Below are 24,798 nucleotides of genomic sequence, written 5' to 3' on the forward strand. Positions count from 1 at the left end.
TGCTCCAGAGAGCTAATGACTGAGTTTATAGGTGGAGTCTTTCTCCAAGGCTCAGGCCCCCCCATGGCCGCTGTAACCAGCTCACCCTGTAGATACTACACCTCACCACATAGGACACCAGTACTCATCCCAGGGCTGGCCAGTTCCAAGCCCCTGACAGTCTCCAACCAGGAGATATTAATTTTGCAAGTGAAGACTGGATTTTAGACACCAGTGAAAGTGCAGATAATAGCATACAACCATTTCTGATAGCATAAACTTGACTAAAAGAAAACAGAGAATCAAAGTAGTATACACAAAGCACTATTGTCACAGAGTTTTTGCAAAATGTAATGAAATTTCATGCCTGTGAAGTGGCCTAATGTATCTAATAATCCATGGCAATACGGAAAGGCTGAAATGTTAATTTGCTGGTGCATTCCTCATTTCAGTGTATGTTCCCAAGGGTTAAACTATTCTACATGGAAGAATTAATTAAAATACTCCGTATTATAGAACTTCCTAATACAATATGCCTCATCTACAGAGAATTCTAGGGAGCCTATTAAGGGAATGAATTTCTAAGCTGGTGGCAGTAATAAACTTTTGACTACAGTATTTGTCATGTTCTGTAGATAAATCTTTGTATCTGTGTGAAGCTCCGCTTTTGAAAGAAGAATCAGACTGAATATAATCGGCTGTCTTGGAATGCACTGTGTTATGTGGTTATTTAAAAACCTTATGCGCTTTTTCTGGAACATATTTTCTTCTGTTTTAGTGTGTCACAATATTTCTCTAGTTCTGTGAAAATTCTTTGAAAAGATATCTAATGAATTTTTAGGAGTTAAAGGAACAATGGGCTTGAATAATTTGCCTAAATTAAAATTATTTGTTATAGATAAGATGAAAAATATTGTGGATCGCAAAACGTTTTCGAAGCCAAAAGGTATCACGCTGAGGGGTATTTTATTTTACTTATATATTCATGGCAGTAATACAATCACATATGCCAGAATAATGCAGGTATAAAGTTTTACAGAGATGTGTGTGTATGTAAGAAAACAGAAATACATTTCTGATTTTCTAGCCTTGTGTCCAGGCCTTAGATACAGCAGGAGCTCACAGGAGTGCAGCTCCTGAACCTTTCTGACGGCCCCTCCTCCTCCCCACCTGCCTTGTCCATTGAATAGTAAGTGCAGCTGCATAACAATTCCTTGATTAAGAGAGCGGGCAGCCAGCCCCCAGGGGCTTTGCCACGCCCCCAGCAGCTCTCATTATCCCCTGGCGAAGCCTGCACCACCCTTTTGCCACTTCTTATGTGATTTTGGGTGGCAGGTGGCTTGCTGGCCTTCTGCCTGGGGGGGGGGGGGCAGGAGAGCCCCAGGTGAGTGAGGCCTACTTGGATTGGCTGGATCTCTAGCCAGCCCAAGCAGGCCCCACTCACCCAGGGAGCAGTTGGCTCCCTTCTTGGAGCGCAGCGACCTAGCAACTGTGATCCACGCAACTGTCACCTCGAGACTAGACTACTGCAATGCCCTCTACATGGGGCTGCCCTTATACCGAACACGGAAACTTCAGGTAGTCCAGAACGCGGCGGCCAGGCTGCTATTGGGACTACCACGGTGGGAACATGTGCGGCCTGGGCTGCGGGATCTGCATTGGCTGCCGGTTGTGTACCGTATTCGCTATAAAGTGCTGGTCATCACCTTTAAAGCCCTATATGGCCGAGGACCTGCCTACCTAAGGGACCGCCTCTCCCCATATGTTCCCCAGAGAGCACTGAGATCCAGCTCTCAAAATCTTCTAACAATCCCTGGGCCAAGAGAGGCTAGATTGAAGACAACCAGGGAGCAAGCCTTCTCAGCAATGGCCCTTCGATGGTGGAATCATCTTCCAGAGATGGTACGAGCCCTGCGGGACCTGAACCAATTCCGCAGGGCTTGCAAAACATTTCTTTTCCAGCTTGCCTTTGAAACAGAACCTGGCTAAACTGATGTGTAGCCACCTAGCCATCTTGTGGCTATTATGACTCATAGTATTTTAGCACCTATTTTATCTCTATTTTAACTAATTTATTATGTAATTGATTATATTTAAAATTGCTGTTTGTACTGTATTGTTTTATTGAATCATGGAATTCCATGCCTGTGAGCTGCCCTGAGCCCGCCTTTGGCGGGATATAAGAATAAATTTATTATTATTATTATTATTATTATTATTATTATTATTATTATTATTATTATTATTATTATTATTATTATTATTATTATTATTTTGTATCGGGTTGCTTCTGGCTGGGGGGGGAGGGTGGCATATGCTAATGAGCTCTGCCACCTATTTTTCTACAAAACAACCCCTGCTTGTATCTAGTATGATACATTACCTTATTCCCAATATATAATGCCTCAGACATCTCCTGCTTGAAATAAGAGCTACAATGCAACACAAAAGAACTGAGCAATTCATGTTAGTTCTCTAATCTGGAAATAAGTCAGTAATTTGTGTTACTTCTAACTAGAGGCTCTGCCCCTGCTCTCAGTGTTGATTTGCTTGTCACTCAACTGATACCAAGCTTAGTTTCTAGCCAGCTATTAACAAGGACCTTTCAGGCTCCATGAAGCTCAATAAAACCCCAAAGACTGCTCTTCACTCTGACTATCTGGACTCACTGGAGAGGAACCTGCCTAACTAAGCTTCTCATTCTTTCCCCTGCACTGCTGCTTTTTTAGAACTTGTCCTCCTGCCTCTCCTTGGACTTTTTAACCTGCTACTGGTCCTTCTGTCTTTCAGCAGCTCATAATGGAAACATACCACTGCCTGCCCTAGACTATGCTACTGGCATCGTGTCCCAGTTGACTGATCTTGTCCCAGTTACCTGTGCAGAAAAGCCCTTTTGAACTGTTCAGTTTTACATAGTTTTTGGAAGGCCAGGAGAGTGGCAGCCTTCCTGACCTCCTCAGGCAGGCCATTCCACAAGGTGGAACAATATAGTTGAAATATGGGGTAATTGCCTGCCTAGTATGGCAAGTTTTTGTAAGGATTACCAAGATAATGCATTGGCATTATTCTTGAGAATTCTTGGAGAACAGGTGAGGTGCCAGAAGATTGGAGGCAGGCAAATATTGTCCCCATCTTCAAGAAGGGGAAAAAGGAGGATCTAGGTAACCATCAGCTTAATGTCTATGCCTGGAAAAGTTTTAGAACAAATTATCAAAACAGTCAGTCCTTGAACATTTAGGAATGACATCTGTGATTACTAAGAGCCAGCATGGGTTTCTCAAGAACAAGTCATGTCAGACTAACCTAATCTCTTTTTCTGAAAAAGTTACTACCTTACTGGATCGGGAATAATGTAGACACAGTTTATCTTGATTTCAGTAAGGCTTTTGATAAGATCCTTCATAATATTCTTGTTCACAGATTGGTAAAATGTGGATTGGATTCTATTACTGTTAGGCGGATCTGTAACTGATTGACAGATCACATGCAAAGTGCCTGTTAATGGTTCTTCTTCCTCTTGGGAGAGGAGTGACAAGTGGAGTGCCTCAACGATCTGTCCTGGGTCCTGTTTTGTTTAACATCCTTTTAAATGATTTGGATGAAGGAATAGAGGAAATGCTTATTAAATTTGCAGAGGGATCTAAATTGGGAAGAGTTGCAAATACAGTAGAAGACAGAGTCAGGATACAGGATGGTTTTGACAGGCAGGAAAACTGGGATAAAACAAACAAAATGTATTTAAACAGAATTAAATGGAAAGTTCTGAATTTAGGTACGGAAAATCAGATGCATAATTATGGGATGGGGAGACTTGTCTCAGCAGTAGTATGTACAAAAATGATCCAGGGTTCTTAGTGGACCATACACAGAACATGAGTCAGCAGTGTTATGTGATAGGAGAAGAGCCAATGTGATTTTGGACAGAATGAACAGAACTATAGTTTCCAGACCATGCAAAGTTATGATATCACTTTACTCTGCTCTGGTTGGTCCTCACCTAGAGTACTGTGTTCAGTTTTGGGCACCACAATTTAAGAAGCATATAGACAAGCTGGAACATGTCCAGAGGAGGGCAATGAAAATGGTGAGAGGTCCTATGAGCAAAGGCTGAAGGAGCTGGGTATGTTTAGCCTGGAGAGGAGACAACTGAGAGGTGATATGATCACCATCTTTGAGTAGTAGAAGATGAAGATATTGGATTTATATCCCACCCTATACTCTGAATCTCAGAGTCTCAGAATGGTCACAATCTCCATTACCTTCTCCCCCCGACAACAGACACCCTGTGAGGTAGGTGGGGCTTAGAAAGCTCTTACCGCAGCTGCCCTTTCAAGGACAACTCCTGCGAGAACTATGACTGAACCAAGGCCATTCCAGCAGCAGCAAGTGGAAGAGTGGGGAATCAAACCCTGTTCTCCCAGATAAGAGTCCACACACTAAACCACTACATCAAACTGGCTTGAGTACTTGAAGGGCTGTCATATAGAGGACGTTGTGGAGTTGTTTTCTGTTGTCCCAGAAGGTCAGACCATAGTTTTTAGCTCAACGTTAGGAAGAATTTCCTGGCACAGCGGTTCCTCATTGGAACAGGCTTCTTTAAGCAGTGGTGGGCTCTCCTTCTTTGGAGGTTTTTAAACAGAGGCCAGATTGCCATCTTACAGCAATGCTGATTCTGTGAATCAGGCAGATCATGAGAGGGAGGGCATCAGTGCTTAGTTCTCATGGCCCTTTCTTGCACACCCAGGAAAATGTTAATTGCCACATGGGTGTCAGGCAGCATTTTTTCCTCCTGGTCAGTTTGGCCAGGGATCCTCGAGATTTTTTCCCATCCTCTGGGCATGAAGCAGAGGTCACAGTGTATGTGTGGGGAAGGTATTTGTGAATTTCCTGCGTTGTGCAGGGGGTTGGACTGGAGGACCCTGGCAGTCCCTTCCAACTCTACAATTCTAAAATGTTTTGCATACTCTGGAAAACAGCGCTCCATAAAAGCTAATATTCTTACTGACAGTGCCACTGACAGAAATGCATTATTATATGAGGAAATCCATTATTATCATTTGAAAGTTGTGCACTATCAATGATGAGTCACTGCAATCACAGCACAGAAGTTCAGCTTCGTATAAGGTGATGAAACTGTCAACACTCCAACGGCCTGTGGCTCACACAGGAAGACAGAGAGACACAAGAATGCCTGCTAAGCCCAATTACGGTTTTTCGTTCTTGTGCCAGTAGCCACCCTGGGGTTTTCTTTCAAAAAAGGCAGGGTGGGATATAAACATACATAAAATGCACATGAATGCTAAAGTTATTCAAATATTCATTCTTAGTGAAGTATAAAACTGTACCTGGATAGCGAGTGTACGCGCAACTACAGTTCTGAGATATTGTAAAGGATCTTCTGGACCTTCCCACTTGCTTTGCCAAATGAGGGGGCACTGAAATATAGAAACAGTAACTAGGCACAGGATCATATTATCACAACGGTCATTCTTTGTAATATGTTTAGGAAACTGCACAGGATTTTTTTTTAAGGCACATATACTGTGAAGGAGCAGCCCCATGGCGCAGAATGGTAAAGCTGAAGTACTGCAGTCCTAAGCTCTGCTCACGACCTGAGTTCGATCCCAGCAGAAGCTGGGTTTCAGGTAGCTGGCTCAAGGTTGACTCAGCCTTCCATCCTTCCGAGGTCGGTAAAATGTGTACTCAGCTTGCTGGGGGGAAAGTGTAGATCAGGGGTAGCCAACGGTAGCTCTCCAGATGTTTTTGCCTACAACTCCCATCAGCCCCAGCCAGCATGGCCAATGGCTGGGGCTGATGGGAGTTGTAGGCAAAAACATCTGGAGAGCTACCGTTGGCCACCCCTGGTGTAGATGACTGGGGAAGGCAATGGAAAACCACCTTGTAGAAAAGTCTGCCGTGAAAACGTCGTGATGCAACGTCATCCCAGAGCTGGAAACAACTGGTGCTTGCATAGGGGACTACCTTTACCTTTTATATTGTGAAACCCCCTGCCCCTGTTCCTTTGAGCTGGCCCCTGGGAGGTTGGGAAACCCTGCAGCAGCCCAGAGTCTTTGCCTAGCGACACCATCCCTTTACTCCCTGGGGTTACCAAAAACAAAACCCAATGGATATCACCACCAGCAATTCTCAGAGTTTCGCCTGCTATATGAAGCTGGCTGGATGTCTAGCGCACTGTACCTCTATTGCTGTTTAAAGGTGTTGCCAAGTTGACTTGTCTACCACCTTCAAGGGATGGTGAATTTCCCCTCTGCCCCTCCCTGCTACTGCACTTCAGGCAGCACAACCAAATAGGTGTGGTGCGCTTCTAGGGTTCAGGCTTACAGCATTCAAACTATAAGGAAGTTTAATAAATGAATAAAAATAATACACATGGTCTGTTCAGTAGAAAAAAAGTCACTGCTTCTTAGTGAGCAGTGGCTCACAAAAGGTCACGCTCTGCCATAAATTCTGTTAGTCTTTAAGGTGCTACTGGACTCTTACTGTTTTCAGCTACTACAGACAGACTAACATGACCACTCATCATGGTCTGTCCAGGCATTCAGACTGATCAAGGGTACAAAGGGAAGGTGAAGACTTGCAACCCTCTTTCCCTGTATTTTGTGGTGATGGTGGAAAGGATTATCAAGTTGCAGCCAACTAACGGTGACCACCCTTAGGGGTTTCAAAGCAAGAGATGAACAGAGGTAGTTTGCTACTGCCTATTTCTGGACTTCCTTGGTGGTCTTCCATCCAAGTATTAATCAGGGTCTACCCTGCTTAGCCTTCTGGAATCTGGCGAGACTGGGCTAGCCTGGGCCATCCAGGTCAGGGACCATGCCTTGTACTTATCCTAAATTATGCTTAAATAGGACATGATTGTATCATTTGAAGCTGCAGTAGTTTAAAGTTTCCTTGGTTTTCACGCTTGGGACTATAAAGTTTAGAATCCAAACCAACAGTTCAAGGGTATAATAACTTTAAAATTCCATTTATATAACTTTTCAATTCCACAGGTATGTCAACTAATGTGATTTTATATGCTAAGTAAGTTACTTCCTGACCTGAATAGTTCGGGCACCTTTGGTTCCTGGATAGCCCAGGAACCTAAGCAGGGTTGGCTGTGGCTAGCATTTGGATGGGAGAAGATGAAGGAAGACCAGGGCTGTGACATGGAAACCACCTCTGGAACGTCTCTTGCCTCGAAAACCCTACAAGGTCACCATAAATCAGCTGTGATTCGATGGCAAAAAACCAATTAGTTATAAATTATGCATTTTATGTTGTTAAAACAATATAATTGTTTTAGGTTTGATAGGACAATTTTTCTCCAAATTTCCATTTTTCCCACCAAAAAACTCGCGACAAACCCTTCAAAATGTCTGAAATTCTACATCTCTACCCCAGGGCAAATCAACCTCATTTCTTGCATTCAGAGTTACTCTGTAAGCTGAGGCTTTATACTATTTGAAGAGCCTTTCTTCTTACCAATGTACCCCGTCCCCCACCCCAGATATTCATCTTTAGACTTTTGAATACAAGACTGAGGTTGTTTGAACTTCTGGAGCGTAAGAAGTGGCATGCAGTCATCTTGCCAGACCAAGTAGACCTGGCTAGATGGAAAGTGAGCAATGCAGCATGGCCAGCCATTTAATCTGCATCCTGATATAGCATCTGGACATTTCATTCAAACAAACTATGTCCTGATACAGTATCCAAACATTTTGTTCAGACAGGCTGCCCTCCTCATGGCTGATGGCGTCCACCTCTCTGATCCCATGTGTTTGCAACGGGTTGCTTTGTTAGCTGCAGCCGTAATAGCTTTGGCAGGTGCTGGGCAGGTCACCCGGCTCTTGTGATAATTTGAGCATTGGGATCTTCAGAGTGGAGCCATTCAGTAGCATGGCCAGCCCAGGGGCTGTCAGATGGTTCTTACCACCAGGTGGCAAGGGAACCATGTAGTGGCTTGTGCCCATGTGGCATCCTGGGGTGACACTCTGCGGTTCTCACCCCCCAAAGCATGCAGGCTGGGGAGTGGGAATGGAGTTATATTGAGTGACACAGATGAGTTGCCTGATGCTGGATCTGTCCCCATGCTGTGCCAATGCTCCTGTGGCTGCATTCAATAAAGCTGTGGCCTGTTTCCCCCAGTCACCAAACCCCTGTATTCACCAGCATTCATTCCCTGTGAGGGCCAGATAACATAGCTTTTACTGTATACATTTTAATGGCAGGTATCACAAACTGGTCCTATTTCCACAATGACATCCCAAGTTTTGAAGCAAAGATTTCTTGCAGTTGCAAACCAACATATGCCCATTGACTGAATTAGTTGGGTTTTGATTCAGGATCATCATATTCACATGATAAAAATTAACTGTTGTCATTTACACGAAGATTTTTTAACTAAATCCTTACCTTTTGATTTAATAAAGCACTTGCTAATTGTTGCACTTCTGAACTCAGCAGCGAGGTACCTCTGATGACTTTACTGAGAGCAGCCAGAGATTGATGGACACTCTGCACTAAGCGAATGGCATTGAACTGCTCAAGAATAATGAAGGAAAGAATTGGGGATCCTTGCCGTTCAGTAGGGGGAGACACCTTTTGATGAATCAGACTGGAATTCTAAAAGAAAAAGGCAAGCCGTTCAGCAAGGAGCCATGAAACGTGTTTCTTAAAAACACTTCAGAGGTTCACACATTAATTCTTTTTATTGTTTCTCTTTCAGCTGCTCCTGAAATGATTTTCTAATTCAAGAGTATCATCTGCTTTCAAAACTGTATTTAGTGGTTGTCATAGGAGGAGCTAAAAGGGAAATTCACTGCATATTCACACATGACATTGCTTCACTTGCAGCTGTGAATTTTGCTGTTGCTTTTGCAATTTAAATACAAAGTGCTATATGTCGGGGCTGTAATGAAATGGACAGTGGCCAAAGCAATCCAATTAATTCTGGTCATTATTTATTATTTGTACCAGGGCTATTTTTTGTAGAAGAGGCCCTGTAGGAACTCATTTGCATATTAGGCCACACCCCCTGACATCACCATTGTTTCACACAGGGCTTTTTTGTAGAAAAAGCCCTGCAGGAACTCATTTGCATATTAGACCACACACCCCAACACCAAGCCAGCCGGAACTGTGTTCCTGTGCGTTCCTGCTCAAAAAAAGCCCTGACTGTACTATTCTGCAGTCTAATCACTTCGGCTGGCATGCATTTTCAGATAGCAAGGTCTTCAAAATTTCAAAAAACAAGTTAGCATTTACCGGAATCACTTGTCATATGCCTGATACAGAAACGAAGAGAACGCAACGCATTTTTCTTCCTCCTTCATTTTTAGGCTGATAATGTTTGAAACCCTTTAGAGCCCAAAGAATCACTATACATGGACAATTCACTTATCTTTGGGTCTGCTGGAGTCACTATTCATTGGCTCCAGGAAGAAAGGGACCCAATGTACATACGTCTAATATTTGTAAAATGAAGAGTAAAAAAGATTCATAATTAGGCAAGTTAAATAGAACTGGTACTGTGCAAGACTCTACTATTCATTACTCTAGTTGAAACTGAATCATATGGCAAGTAAGCCAGTTCAGGGCTGCAATGTGGGAGATTAGGATGAGTAAAACGGATTTATCACTTTTCCTTGTGTGGTTTTGCTGAGGAAAAATGAATTATGTCCCAGGCCCTTGTTAGTCACAGAAGCAAAAATGTTTAGGCAAAGAAACAGTGCCAGTCTTTCTCTCCCTTCCAGGACTAATAATGGAGTGAGGAATTAATCTTGATTAGAAAACTAAATAGCAGCATTTGGGAGAATAGTTAACCCCTCACAGACACATCGTAGCCTGATCCAAATCAGAGCCCCATACTTTAAAAAAAAATGCTGGGAAGATGTAACTGTGGATTTCCTAACAATACATATGTGCTGGCTGTCAGTGTCTTGAACGGCTCCATCCTTTGAGACTTATTTGGGTAGCTGCCCTTTATGGTTGCCAGCCTCCAGGTGGGGCTTGAAGATCTCCTGTTTTTACAACTGATCTCCAGCTGGCAGGGATCAGCTCCCATGGAGAAAATGGCTGCTTTGAAGGGTAGACTATGGCACTCTACCATGCTGAGGCCCGCTCTCCAAACCCCAGATCCACTCACAAAGTCTCCAGGTATTTTCCAACGCAGACCTGGCAACCCTACTGCCCTTAGACCAGGGGTGGCCAAACTTCCTCATTGTAAAAGCCACATAGAATAAATGTTAGATGGTCGAGAGCCGCAAGACATGGACATCAGATGTTTGAGGAAAGGAAGGAAGGAAGATAGTGAGAAAGAGGTGGAAACAAAGCAATTTTAACTTTAAATGTATTCTCCAAGCTTCTGGCTAGCTTCGCTTGGAGAAGTGATTTAAAGAGAGAAATGCTTTCTCCCAGTGGCTCCTGAGCCACAATTTGGCCTTAGAAGTTTACTAGCCCCCAATCCTGTACCTGGGATAAACATGTAACATGAATATTTAAATGTAAAAACTATTAGAGCAAGGAATATTAACTTTGTGGGATGCTTAGACCTGTAATTCTGGTAAATTTTACTTAGGGCCATCAACTACTTTACATTTTTCAGTTGTGTTTTCAACAACTAAAGGACAAATTAGACAACAGTGAATTTAGAAAGACATGTATAACCCAAGTACGCTGATCAGGATACTGTTGGTGGCTGCATGACCCCATTTGGTGTCAAATCCAGGTTTAGATTTACATAATGTGTAAAATTACCCTTAGAGTTATTATTTAGAGTCTGCACTTGAAATTTTGATGGGATAAACTTAATACATATCAAAAAGACAAGAACTAACATTTAAGTAGCTTGTAATAAGAGAATTATACTGAAGGAATCTGAAACCTGTATTTTGGGAAAACATCTGAATCCATAGTTTAATGCAGCTAATTAGTGCTTCCTCTTCAATAATCAATGCTCCTAAATTCTCACAACTCTGCAAATTGCTCAACTAAAACCATCAGCAGAAAATTACTTCTAACATAATTTTCTCAGGATCCTGATTTTTTCCAAAATCAAGTAGTAAAATCATACAGATAATGAAAAAGAAATTAGACAGAGTAAAATTCTTTAAGTGATTAGTTTATAGCAATCTATTTATATTGCTATATAGTCATACAGCACCAGAATTCATTTTTGCTAACTGATTTTGAGGTGGTTTTCAAGTATGATTGGAACACATAAAGCTGCCTTCTACTGAAACAGACTACTGGAGCATCATGGTCAGTATTAACATGCACAGAGTATCTTACATGATAAATTCCCTACCGTGTACAAATAGTGGCTCATCTGGATTGTAATCTACTAGAAAGGTATAAAGGTGCTCCCACTCAAAGGAATTACATGATTTAAAATGTATGTTTGTTTTTAATAAGTGGCCCTGTGCATCCTTCATGCTCAGCACTAAATGAAAAGACTAAGAACACACCATATTATTTTAATAATAAAAAGGAATTTGTTATTGGGTCAGTGAAAACATTCTGTTCTCAGATTTTAACTTGAAATAGATTTTATGTATTTAACTTTGGCTGTGTATTGCATTAATGCAATCTACTGGCCAAAATATATATTTATCCCTCTTATTTCAGGGAAACAAGGTTAACAAATGAAAATGCCAAATTATTTTACTGTAGGCTAATTCTGGCTGTATGCATATGAGTGCATTAAATTAAATTTCATGAGCTTGAGCCAAGCGACTGACTTGTTTTGAATTTTAATTCAGTAAGCAGAACAAAGTCACCACATTTACTGTCAGGTTCAGCAGTGATAACCCCTTCTTAATCATCTGTCATTTCAAACCCCAAAGTTTCTTCACAAAATGGCCTGGTTACCAAAATTGATTTACATAGCTTTTCATGCTCTAACAGCCCAATCCAGATATAAGTGGCGGCCGGCTGTGGCGTAGCTGCTGCGCCACTAGTAAACTTCCTGAAGACTTCGGCATGCTGAAGCATGGGGAGGGGAGAGGCGTAGCTTGCCGTGAGGGAGACGGTCGCCATGGCAACGCCACTGGCGTAGGCACGCAAGAGAGGTGGAGGCAGCCAGAGGGGAGGGCCAGCCCACTCACTCCCATTGGCCAGTCTTGGCGCATGCGCCGCGGCTCATGACAGTCAGGGATGGTGAGAGGCTGATAGCCATTCCCAACCCGCCCCCAAACAGAGAACAGAGCCAATGATGCGCAGACCATCAAAGGCAAAGGAGAAACGTCCCACCAACACGGGGAGGGAACAGGAGGCTGCGCATGAGCGCATGAGAAGCCTGGCTTGGTGGCGAGGCAGGGGTGGGAGCAAGACAGGCCCACACAGGACCACGGAGAAGCCATCAATCTCCTCACACCCTCCCGCTGTCAGAGACTCTGCCAATGGCAGGCAGGCAAGCAGGAAGTACCAAGTGAAGGAGTTCGCTGTCATGGACAGTGGCTGGAATGTGTCTGGGAGTGAGCGGCCCAGAAGCAGACACCCCCCCCACCCAGAGACCCCCTCTGTTGCCCTGACGCCCCCTGCCACGTGCACGGAACACCTCCCCCAGGAGCCACAGAACTCAAGGTGCGAATGCATCAGCCGCAGAACTGAGTCCACTTCATCAGCCCCCCCTTAGTGCTCTGCGCACAACTGCCCTGTGGGGTCGGGTAGGCTGTCAGCACAGGCAGGCTGAGGGGTGGCACTCCCCTCTCCTGTCCAGCCACACGGGGGGCAGCGTGGCAGCTCATAGACCATTCCCCCCCCCAAAAAACCCAAGTCTGCCCAACCTCACAGGCATTCCCTTGGAGAGGCCACTGATGGGGGGATGGGTTGCCCAGGGAATGTGCAGCAGATGCCAAGCAGGAGAGACAACAGAGGGCACAACTCAGACTTTATTTTTCCAGTTAAAACGGATAAAAGGAAGTGCTTCTTCACCAAAAGGGTGATTAACATGTGGAATTCACTGCCACAGGAGGTGGTGGCGGCTACAAGCATAGCCAGCTTCAAGAGGGAATTGGATAAAAATATGGAGCAGAGGTCCATCAGTGGCTATTAGCCACAGTGTGTGTGTGCAAATCTTTCCTGCGCCCACGTAGCGGCTCTTCTGCTCCCAAAAGACTTTCCGCCCCCCCCCCCCTCTGGATTGTGCTGTAAATGTATTAGTAGCGTTGCAATCGCCACTGACCAGACAAAGAAAATCTGGGGAAACGGTTCCTTTCTTCAGCCTGCACTGGTTTATACAATGATGTTCTTCACCCAATCCATACCAATGGTTTTTGCTACTAGAAACAATGAAACTATGTCATGCCGAAATTCATGTGGGAGTTCCACTAGATGATATGGTGGGGATAGAAAGGTTACCAGGCTGATGCCTATTCACATGGTCACTCTAAAGTTCTGAGCAAGCTCCAGTGAAATTCATATGTGGGAATCAACTGTGCAGATATCCATACCGACTCTTTGCTATAGCGTTCTACAACCTTGTGGAGTATTAAACCTGCCTTGTTTCTAACATCCTCTCCATAAGCTGTGCTTGCAAGCATATGCAGATGACTAGTGTCATGTGTTTCTACTGGTCTACATGCTACAAAGAGGGATGACATCCACAAATTTTGCTGGTCAGTGACAGCCAGCCAATATTTGTGGTTGTTGTCAACTGTGCAGTCTGCCAAGTTCTCTGATATGTGCACAGCCTTCAGAGACACTTAATATGCATTCAAAGTTCAGTTTGCTCTCATTACTGTTCATGCCTGAAAGACATAAACATGACAGGGCCCTTTCTCTGACTTTGTTATGAGCTTGTGACTCTTTCTGAACTTCCTGGAATTCTGCATGAAGTCAAAAACAAGGAAAAGGGCTATTGTTGGAAGTGGTAGAAGCCGCTATCATGTTCACTAAATGTGTGCATCTTTGAATTATTTGTTTACTGAAAGATTTATATCCCGCCTTTTCTTACGGCTCAAAGTGGCTTATGCTCATAATTAAAAACATCAAGTGACAATAAAATCCCAGCTCCTTAAACTGAACATGGAAATAAACTGACAACCAAGAAAGCTGTTACAATATAGACAAGAAGTCTTCCTGACGGACAGCTTGTAACAATTGGGCTGCCACCTTTTAATAGTTTGATAGAGAAATATATAAGTAGCACCTTGAAAACAATCTAAAATTTCTTTGCAAGTAAAGCTAAAAGATTTCATAAGCAAATGAATTATATTTATGTAAATGTTAAAGTTATAAAATTTGTAGCTGTGTTGATTAGTATTCTAGAAATGACATCAGCGAGCAATCTTTAATTTTGAATGACCATCAGAAAGAAATGTGCTCACAGATGATTATCTTGATTTAAAAACACCTGTAGTGACTAATTATGCAGATTAAAATTCAAATATAACTCATTCAAATCAGTTTAGAAAGAGATGCATTTCTAACGTTAAAAAATCATAATTATTCAGATATGCTGAAAATTTGATTGGTTAGGAGGTTCTAACTTGCTTTGTGAAATATTTTCTGTTTATGAAAGAAGCTGTTCCCATGTGTTTTTTTCTTTTTTTTGAGTTTCAGTTCATGTTTGATAAGGGAGAACTTTTCACTGAATAGCTAAGCAAATTACTCAAAAATGAAAAGGATCTTGGTTTTTCCTTAAGGTCCTAGATAAAGGAACTTTCTAGACTCAGGGGCTGAGAATACAGAAAAACCCCTGATCTCCTTTTAAAAAGCTGAAAAGGCAACTAACTGCATCTTGATGGATAAGGAGGGTAAACCTCTATCCTTTAATGTTAATAGATAATCAAATATTTTTGACAATTTGCAAGTATCTGGCTTGATCCTTTGGTCGTTTGCCAACCTTGCAAATCTCCACCATTTAAAAGAGTAAGATTTTCTTGGGGTAGGGAGTGAATCTCTGGATGAAGAACAAGGCCCACATGGAAGAGATCATCTGCTGGTGTTAGCATCTTGAGGACCCCATTAGATAGTTGTCACAGGGTTGGGAACCACACTCTCCTTGGCTAGTAGGAGGCTAGAAGTATACATGTGCCCTTGTCAGCCCTTAGATGTCCACAACAGCACAACTGAAGGCATCTCCAAGAGATCCCATGTCTACTGCTTTTCTGGAGCAAGAGAGGTGACATTTGGTGTTGGCCTTTGAGGTGAAGAGATCTGTTTCAAGAGAGCTCCATTCCTTGAAGATGGGATCAAGGTACTGGCTGGCAATTGACCACTCCGGGTTTATGTCTGTGCTCCTGCTTAATGTGTCTGCTAGGGTGTTGTCCTGACCTGCAATGTGAATTGCTGTTGGATGTACAGTATGTGAGATTGCCCACTGCCAGATGGGGTATGTTTTTCTGCCCAGGCAGATGGAAACTGTGCCTCCATTTGTTTACATAGAACTTGGCCATCGTGTTGTCTGCCACCAGCAGAATGATCTAGTGGAACTATGTAAAACTATGATGGAATGCGACCCTTGTCCTCCTTTTCCCTCCCCTCCCCTTTCCCATTTAAACTCAATAGAATGCATTTAAACAAGGAAAAGAAGTAAGAGCACATCGAATAGCCCCAAGGTTCCAACAGATTGATGTAAAACTTTGATTTGGCAGAGACCATGTATCCTTAACTTTATGTCCACTACAGTGTACTCTCCATCCCTTTAAGGAGGCACATTGCGCATTGCACATTGTGGAGTGTACTCCTTGAAGAACCCCTCCAAACAGGTGAGGTAATCAGATCCATCAGTTAAGGCCCCTAAATGTCACCCTAGGGACTGAGAACAACTTCTAGTGGGAATCTACAGTTGGGTTAAATGCCCATATAAACCAACTTTGGAGAGGCTGCATGTGCAGCCTAGCATGTGGAGCTACTGCCATGGTAGATGCCATGTAGCCCAGCTATCTCTGAATGTTTTTGGCAGACTGGAATTGTCAGCTAGAAATTTCTTGACTAAGTGTACAATGATTTGAGCCCTTTGCATTGACAGATAAGCCCTACCCTTTGCTGAATGTATCATGGCTCCAATAAATTTTATGGATTTGATAAGGAATACCTATGATAATTCTATGTATTTGATAAGGAATCCATAGATAAGGAAACCTAACTCCTGCAGAGTTTGTATAAGTCATATGTCAGGCCTTCTGGATAAGTATTCACCAAAAGCCATGCATCCAAGTAAGGGCAGATGGTGAATCTTCTGAGTCTCATATGAGACATGATCACTGAGACACACTTGGTGAACACCTAAGAGCAGTCACAAGCCTGAAAGGCTAAACCATGTACTCATACTTGATGCTATTCTGGGCAAACCCAAGATATTTCCTGTATGCCTCATGAATCACTATGTGAAAACGCATGTCCTTGAGGTCAAGTAGTGCAAACCAGTGGCCTCTGTCTAGAAAAGGCAGACCCTCCTGAAGGGATACCTTCCTAAATTTTGGAATGCACAAATGCTTTGTTCAAAGCCTTAAATCTAAGATGGGTCTGTCCTCCCACCTTTCTTGGTAACTGCAGAATACCCAGAGGGAAAAAAAACAATAAGCCTGAAGGAAACTTCCTAAAGTACCTTTGGAGATGAGGGAGGAAACTTCCCATGACACAAATGTGGAAGAACCCCAGGAAGGTTCTGCAGAACAATAAAGTGGAGGAAGAGATTGAAACTCTTAAAACATAACCTTGAAAAAAACACCATATGGATGGGTCCCAAAAGTCATCTGTAATCTTTAACCATGCATCAAAAAATCTGGACAACTGGTCCGAAAAGAAAGTTTCCTGTGATAGTCACGACAGGGTTGAACCCCTACACTGTCGATCCCTTGGTGATAGATCTAGTTGGGTAACTGTGTTGGTCTGAAGCAACAGAACTAAGTTAGAGTCCAATGGCACCTCAGCCCTCAATTAATAAAACTTTGTTGGTCTTTAAGGTGCCACTGGACTCTAACACTGTTCAGTCCCTTTGGGAGTGAGAGGTATGCTTTCTCTTTTGTTTGGGTTGCCTTTTACAGGCCTTCCTATTCCCAACAGGATCATAATAAAAGGCCGGTTTAGAGGCCTGAGTTGGAAGGCACAGCACTGTCTATCAAGGTACGAGTGTTAGCACTTTCTCCCTCAAAGGGGATGAGTAAAGAAACAAATGGCTTTCATGTTGTATCCAGAAGATTTGAAACATTGCTCTATCCCAGTGCAGAATCCCAGTAGTGTGCCCGCCCAGAGTCCCCAAAGAAGAAAGTATTTCAGTTCTTCTACTTCTGAAAAAATGGGTCAGGTTGCTTGTCAACGACAAAAGTAAAAGCTTTATTTTTCTGGGAGAGAGTACCAATTAATAAACCTGAATAGAATGCTGAGTAGACCTATTTGGAATTACTCTCTCAGAATGGAGGAGCTTCTTACAACCTACACAGCTTTCCTTCAATGCAAGCAGCTCTTCCATAAGAAGAACTACTAAAGTTTAAGACAATCTCCTTAGGCTGGATGGTGAAGTGATGACATGGAGTTCAACCCACAGAGTCACCATTTCCTCCAGGAGATATAATCTGTGATCTGGAGATTACTTGTAATTCTGGGGGAAATCCAGGCCCCACCTGGAGGTTGGTAACCCTAATTAATCATCATTTTAATAAGCACATTTTAGTGAATTCATGAACCACATGACAGAAGGAACAAAGGTTTATCTGAACGTCTCTTGATGACAGTACAATAAATTTCTCTTATCCCAGACCTCTCATTCTGGGCATTCTTGCTCCACTAATTCCTACCTTTTATAAATTTTTCATGAAATGTTTGTGCTTTTCTTTGCCTGTCTACTATTTTTCTTTGTTGAAGACATCTTCCCAGGTGTCTCAACATATGGACTGAAATTTAGTCAGATTTTTTTTGGGGGGGGGGAGAAGAGTAAGGGAGGAATGCCTGGCATGTTTTTGGTGGGGTTTTTTGTTTGTTTTTTTAAAGCATGCTTTAAGCATCCTGTTGCCTAGAACTAATTGCAATTGATTGTATAAGCAAGTGATATTTTGGATATGGAACAAAAATAAAACGGTACTTGAAACCGATTTAGATAGCAGCTTCTTCAATCTTACTGAATTTACATTTTTATAGAAAACCTTCATTTTCAAGATGCATGCTGAAATTTACATATTTAACCCAGGCTGTTATTTTGAATGTGGAATTGAAATCTTCTCTAGCTTTTGACCTTCTTACCTGATTAAGCTTCTTCCACAGATTGAGGACTGGAGAAAGCTCATTAGACCAGATATCTCTGTCAAATTTGCAGCCAGCAGTTACAGACCTGCTCAAAATCCGAAGTTGTGAAATTACCTGTAAGATAAAAAGATAATATGTCAGCGTGCTGACACAGACAGGGTTACAGATAAGTCAAACAAACAGAAATGTCTTTGTTAGGAAAACAATCTCCTATTTTAAGGCTGCAGAGTCCTGTATACTTAAAAATTACTTCAACACACCGCTCAGTCATCATTCCTCCATTCTTGATGTCACTTAGGACAGCAGCAATCTTAATTGTATGTAAGTCTGAATCATGAAAGATTGCTGGTTGTCAAGGTCTGTAGCCAATCTAAATTTCCCATCAGTGAAATGAACTTTCCTGCCTCCTCTTTCCCACTGCTGATCTTTACCAAGTGCTGCTTCTGAGGAATAGGGGACCTTGAGGAACAACATCATGATGAGGGTTCTGTGGAGGAAAATCGGTGGAAATTGTCAGCCTGGGTCCACCCCTTTGTACTGTGGGCCAGGCAAGGGAGCAAGTACAGATCGATCTGATGCTTTTGCTATTGTGTCAGCAACATCAGGAAGCAGGATTTGTTCAGCTGGAGGGATTGGTAGCTGGAGAAAAGCAAAGCACTCTGCTACCCTGGGGATGACCTTGTGGGAATAATGGAGGCACTGGTGGACTAGAAAAAAATCTTACACAGGGAAGGCCCCCATGGTTCCTACCCTCAAAGATGATTGAAGTAAACCCCAATTTATAGCTATAGTTAGGTAAGACAATCAAGTGTAATCATGTATCTAACTATAATCTAGATGTTCATATTAAATATGTCCGTGATTTTCACTTTGTCAGCCGCATGGTTTAACTATGGTTTGTCAACACATGAATCCTTGGATTTTCACACAACCTTCCTCCTCCTCCTCCCTTCCTTCACACATTAAACAATTTACTCTTTTGTAGCAAACTAGAGGGTTTTTGGGGGGGTGGGGGTGGGGAGGGGAACTGAACCACAAACTATGGTTTATTCTCTTTCTTCTAAGCCAGATTTTAAAATTCTGGTTTAATTTGGAGATGGAAATTCTAGTTTGAAAGGTAGAAAGCAACTTCTAGCTTATAGTTTGGGTGCTGATTGTCAAGCTGCATGCAAGCAGAAGAGGAAGCATGTAAACCCAAATACTTCCCAGGTTCCCTCATGTAAGTATAAACTTTAAGTCTAGCTGTGCATTTTTCTGCCCTCTTCTGTCAAGTTGCAATGAACTCATGGTGACCTATCATGGGGTTTTTAAGTAAAGAGATAAGCAGGGGTGGTTTGCCATTGCCTGCCTCTGCATACCAACCCTGGTCATCCTTGGTGGTCTCCCACCCAAGTACTAACCATGGCAGACCTTGCTTAGCTCCAAGGAGCACAGCATAGTCTGGGTTGTTCAGGCTTATTGTCACAGAACTGCAGTAGTAACTCTAATACCAACATACTATAACCATATATCCCCCCCACCCCTTATTTACATGTTATTTAAGATGGCTGGTTCTTCTAAGGTTTTCAACCTAAGCTGTAATTCCTGTTTCGCTTGGCCTCACACAATTTTTACAACAAATATACATTAATCTTTCCACAGGCCTGAACTATTTAGTTGTTAAGCATACAGCATTATACACTTAAAGTCCACTTGTTCCTGAATTTTTGATTGATTTTCTAATCTTGGAAAAATATGTGATGATGCAGTGTTTCATTTTCTTTGTTTGTCTGATAAATTAGGTGCTGTTGTTTGGTTCAGCAAAAGCAAATTAAAATAATTTATCAGCCTTACTGGAACATGAAGTCTCACTAGTTGGTAGTCAGTAGAAGTGTAATTTTAACTTTTTATAATTGTTGCTATCGATTAATTAGCTACACATTGTGGAAAATAAATTAGAACTTTAAAAGAACATATATACAAACATGGCGGGGGGGGGGACCTTCAACATTTTCTCTCCTGAACAGATATAAAACAAAATGATTTTTAAAGAAAAATGTTATCTACTTACTGGAAAGCTTTTCTACCTTAGAAATTGCATTTGGTAAGGAGAACAAGACCTCTTGGAGGATGGGAGATGTGCCACAGGACTGGAAGAGGGTGAATGTTATCCCAGTCTTCAAAAATGAGATGTAGGATGGGCCAGTAAACGACAAGTCAGTCAGTTGGACCTCTGTCCCAGGGAAGATATTGGAGCAGATTTTAAATGAGTTAATATCTGTGCATCTGAAAGACAACTTGGTGACATGGGGAATTCAGGGTCCAGTATTTTTTATAAATTATCCAGATGAGGGGGTGGAGGAACTACTCATTAACTTGCAGATGACACAGAATTGGGCAGAGTAGTGAAAACAGAAGATACAGAATTCAAACAAGATCTGAACACACTGGAAAAGTGAGTGGATGTGAATAAGATGCAATTTAGCAAGGGTATGAGTAGAGTTCTACATCTGGGTAATAAAAATGAGAAGTACACATACTAGCTGGACAACATACTTCTGGGTAGCTGTGTGCAAACAAGATCTTGGGTTATGGGTTAACTGTAAGTTAAATATGAGCAGTCAGTGTGATGCAATGGCAAAAAAGGCTAATGCAGTCTTCAGATGTTAGTAACATAAGCATAACATCCAAATCACAAGATGTCACAGTCCTGCTGTATGACACAATGGTCAGGCTGCACCTGGAGTACTGTGTGCAGTTCTGTAGGCCTCCTTTCAAAAAGAATGTGGACAAAATGGACTGGATGCAGAAGGGGGCAACAAAGAGGATCATGGGCCTGGAGACCAAGCCCTTCGATGAAAGACTAAGGGACTTAGGAATGTTCAGTCTGTAGAAGAGGAGGTTGACGGGGGACATGATTACTCTCTTTAAGCATCTGAATGCTGTCACCTAGAGGACAGGGAGGTCTTCATGTTGGCAACCAAGAATAGGACTCACATTCACGGAATTAAATTATGGGTGAAAAGATACCAGCTGGATTTTAGGGAATTTTCTTTTACAGTAAGAGTAGTTCAGCAGTGGAATCAGCTGCCTAGGGAAATAGTAAGCTCCTTCTCACTGGCAGTCTTCAAGCAGCAGCTGGACAAACACTTTGGAGCGATGCTTTAGGTTGATCCTGCATTGAGCAGGGAATTGGGCTAGATAACCTGTATGGCCCCTTCCAACTCTATGATCCTACAAAACTAATCCTTGAATGCGGCAGTTGCCTAACAACAGACACATATGGCCCAGGGGCCGAATCAGGCCCCTGGAGGGCTCCTATCAGCCTGGGCAAGCCTGGGCAATGTCAAGCATGCATATTTCTGTAACATAATGGTTCCTTCAATAGGGAACAGGTCAACCATCGTTTACTCTCCCCCTTCCTTCACAACCTTTGTGCAAGTAATAAATCCATCTGTTTATGCTACAGCCTGGATGTGACTATTCTCATGCTGCCTCTCCCCCAGGTTCACACAGTCTTATCAGAGCTGAAAGGGAGATGTTTTTAATAACCTAAATTCCTTAGTAATAAAATAGGTAGTATGTAGTAACCTCTAAACCCGCGACTCAAGCTGCATCTGTATGGTACCCTTTGAAGCTATCCGATACAGCAACTGTGTAACTGTGTGTGTGTCATTATTTCCCAGGCTTGTGTCCTTGGCAAAGCTGAGTTTCTTAAATAAAGCAACTTTTGATTCAACAACAAAAGACTGATTATTGAGAAATATCTATGCTTGACAGGCAAGATGAAATGTTTTGGTATGGCACCGAAAATACATGCTGATAGAGCATTCCAAAGACAAGGTGCATGAACAGAAAATGACCTCTCTCTATTTGCTATCCACCTCACCTCAGAAGCTGGAGGCACAAATGCCAGGGGCTGGAAGGCAGATCTCAACTGCAGGGCCCGAATGCAGAGGAGGAGGTAGTTTAGGGCTTTAAACGTAAAGAACCGGTACTCTGAATAGTGCCCAGGAAAAAAGGGGCAAACAGCAGATGTACATCTTCCAGCAAGGCGGTGATATTCTCCCTGAAACTAATCCCCAACAACAGTCTAGCTGCTGCATTTTGGATGAACTGCTTTTTTCCAGACCGTTTTCAAAGGCAGCCCCCATGCAGAATGCATTACAGTATTAATCCTCCTTGACTGACCTTGCCATGATTTCCCATGCATTTGTACACTCTAGATATGGCTTAATACTGTGAAATGTTTCATGGAGGCTGCCTCTGATGGCAACTTGGAGCTTCACTTTGCACAGAATACCGCTGCTCACCTTTTGTTTGGTACAGGGCACTGTGACCACATTCAACTAGTATTACAGTAACTTAATTAGCTACCAGTTCATTTCTCAGTTCAGTTCAGAGTGCTGATATCTGCATTTAAAGCCTTTCAAAACCAGGGATCTCATACCTAAAGGACACCTTCTCTCCATGTAAGCTAAACCTGCAACTGAGATGGAATAAACAAACTTTTCTGACAGTGCTTTCTTGTTATCACCTAAGAGCAAATGCAGGCAAAGAAAAACAGGTTTCCTACCTGTAACTGATGATCTTCGAGTGGTCATCTGTGGAGTCACACTGATGGGATATAGGCGCCCGCGCCGATCTCGATCGGTATTCTTGAAAGCTGCGGATTTCCGCGCCCCAGGCCCAGTGCGCATGCGCAGAAGCCCCACCGCGCATGCTCACAGGGACCGGAGCGGACATCCCGCCAGTTCCTTCTGACCGCTGCGTAAGCCCTTAGAGATGGACCGGCAGCGGAGGGGAAGGAGGGCGGGTAGTGTGACTGCACAGATGACCACTCGAAGATCATCAGTTACAGGTAGGAAACCTGTTTATCTTCTTCGTGGTCTCTGTGCATCACACTGATGGGAGATTAGCAAGCCAGAGTCATACCTGGAGGAGGGTGCAACTGTCCATCAGCGAGAGGCCTCTTGAAGCACCGCACGGCCCACTGAAGAACGACTACGCCAGTGCAGGTCCAATGCATAATGTCTCACGAACGTATGAGACCCTGACCACGTGGCAGCGTCGCAAATGTCTTTCAGTGGTACCCCTCTCATGAAGGCTGCTGACGTTGCTAGGGCTCTAGTGGAATGAGCTCTAATTTGTCTCGGCAGAGGTTTTTTGTTGAGTAAGTAGCATAACTTTATGGTCTCAGTTATCCACTTCGAGATCCGTTGTGACGAAACTCTAACACCTCGCGGTGTAGTGGAATACGAAATAAAGAGCCTGGTGTCCTTGCGTTCCGGCCTTACTCTATGTAGGTAGAATGAGAGTGCCCTTTTCACATCGAGGGTATGCAGTCTTCGTTCCAGGTCTGAACCTGGGTTAGGAAAGTATGTGGGTAGACATATTTCCGCATTCAGATGGAAGGGCGATGTCACCTTCGGCAGGAAGGTTACATCAGGTCGCAACCTTACTCCTTCAGCATTGAACTTCAGATATGGCTCGTCACAGCGTAGGGCTGCAAGTTCTCCCACCCTGCGAGCCGAAGTTACCGCTACTAGGAAGGCTGTCTTCCAGGATAACAGCTGTAAAGAACATGTTGCCATGGGTTCAAAGGGTTTCCCCGTTAGTGCTTGTAATACAGCTGGGAGGTCCCAGGCAGGGGCTGGGTCTCGCACCGCAGGGTATAACCTCGATAACCCTTTCAGGAACTTTTTGGCATTAGGGTGTGAAAACACCGAGTAGCCTTCAACCTGATCGTGGTTGGCAGATATGGCTGCTAAATATACTCTCACTGACGTTACAGTTAGCCCTTTATCCAGAAGTGAGAGTAGGAAGTCCAATATTAGAGGAAGGCCTGCCTTCCTCGGTTCTTTGTTTGTTCCGGTTACAAATCGGACAAATGTCTTCCACTTGTACTCATATGACTTCCTAGTAGATAACTTTCTGCAGTTTTGTATAACCTGTAGAACCCTGTCAGAGAGACTTGTTACGCCAGCCTCCACGCCGTCAGTTTCAAGTGGGGCACATCGTGATGGATTACTTGCCCCTCGTGGGACAATAAAAGGTCCGAGCTCGTCGGGAATTGATGGAATATCCCGTGAGACAGCGTCATTACAGGGGAGAACCACTGCTGCCTGGGCCACCATGGTGTGATGAGGATCCCTTTGGGGCGTTCGAGGTGGATCTTGTGGACGACCCTCGTGATTAGCGGTACCGGTGGGAAGAGGTACACATGTAAGTGAGTCCATGTTATCAACAGCCCGTCTCCCAGTGCTAGGGGGTCCGCGCCTCCTCTGCAGCAAAACATGTTGCATTTCGAGGTGCTGCGTGTGGCGAAGACGTCTACTTCCGGTGTGCCCCATTTCTGGAACACGGGATGGAGAAACTTCCAATTGAGCTCCCACTCGTGGAGCGAAGCTCCCCCGCGGCTGAGATAGTCCGCACAGGTGTTTAGAGTGCCCGGAAGATGCGTGGCTATCAGGGTCGTGTCTGATTCTCTGCAAATTTCCCAGATTCTTAAGGCTAGGGAGCACAGCTTCCTCGAGACTGTGCCACCCTGTCTGTTTACGTAAGACATGGCAGTAGTGTTGTCTGTCAGAATCGCCACCGTTTTCCTCCCAATTAGATGTTTGAATGAGACAATGGCATGGTGTATGGCTA

General features: G+C 43.3%; 1 protein-coding gene across 1 annotated transcript in view; it reads right to left on the bottom strand.

Moving 5' to 3' along the window:
- Positions 1-24,798, bottom strand: part of DYNC2H1 (dynein cytoplasmic 2 heavy chain 1) — a 230,035-nt gene that overhangs the window by 34,356 nt on the left and 170,881 nt on the right. The window contains exons 83-85 of the mRNA XM_060234883.1: positions 18,166-18,282; positions 8,395-8,604; positions 5,325-5,414 (exon numbers count right to left, since the gene is read on the bottom strand). Coding sequence (XP_060090866.1) covers positions 5,325-5,414; positions 8,395-8,604; positions 18,166-18,282 — 417 coding nt within the window. The remainder of the gene's footprint in view (positions 1-5,324; positions 5,415-8,394; positions 8,605-18,165; positions 18,283-24,798) is intronic.

The sequence above is a fragment of the Heteronotia binoei genome, chromosome 3 (genome assembly GCF_032191835.1).
Source record: "Heteronotia binoei isolate CCM8104 ecotype False Entrance Well chromosome 3, APGP_CSIRO_Hbin_v1, whole genome shotgun sequence".
In the NCBI taxonomy this organism is placed as follows: Eukaryota; Metazoa; Chordata; class Lepidosauria; order Squamata; family Gekkonidae; genus Heteronotia; species Heteronotia binoei.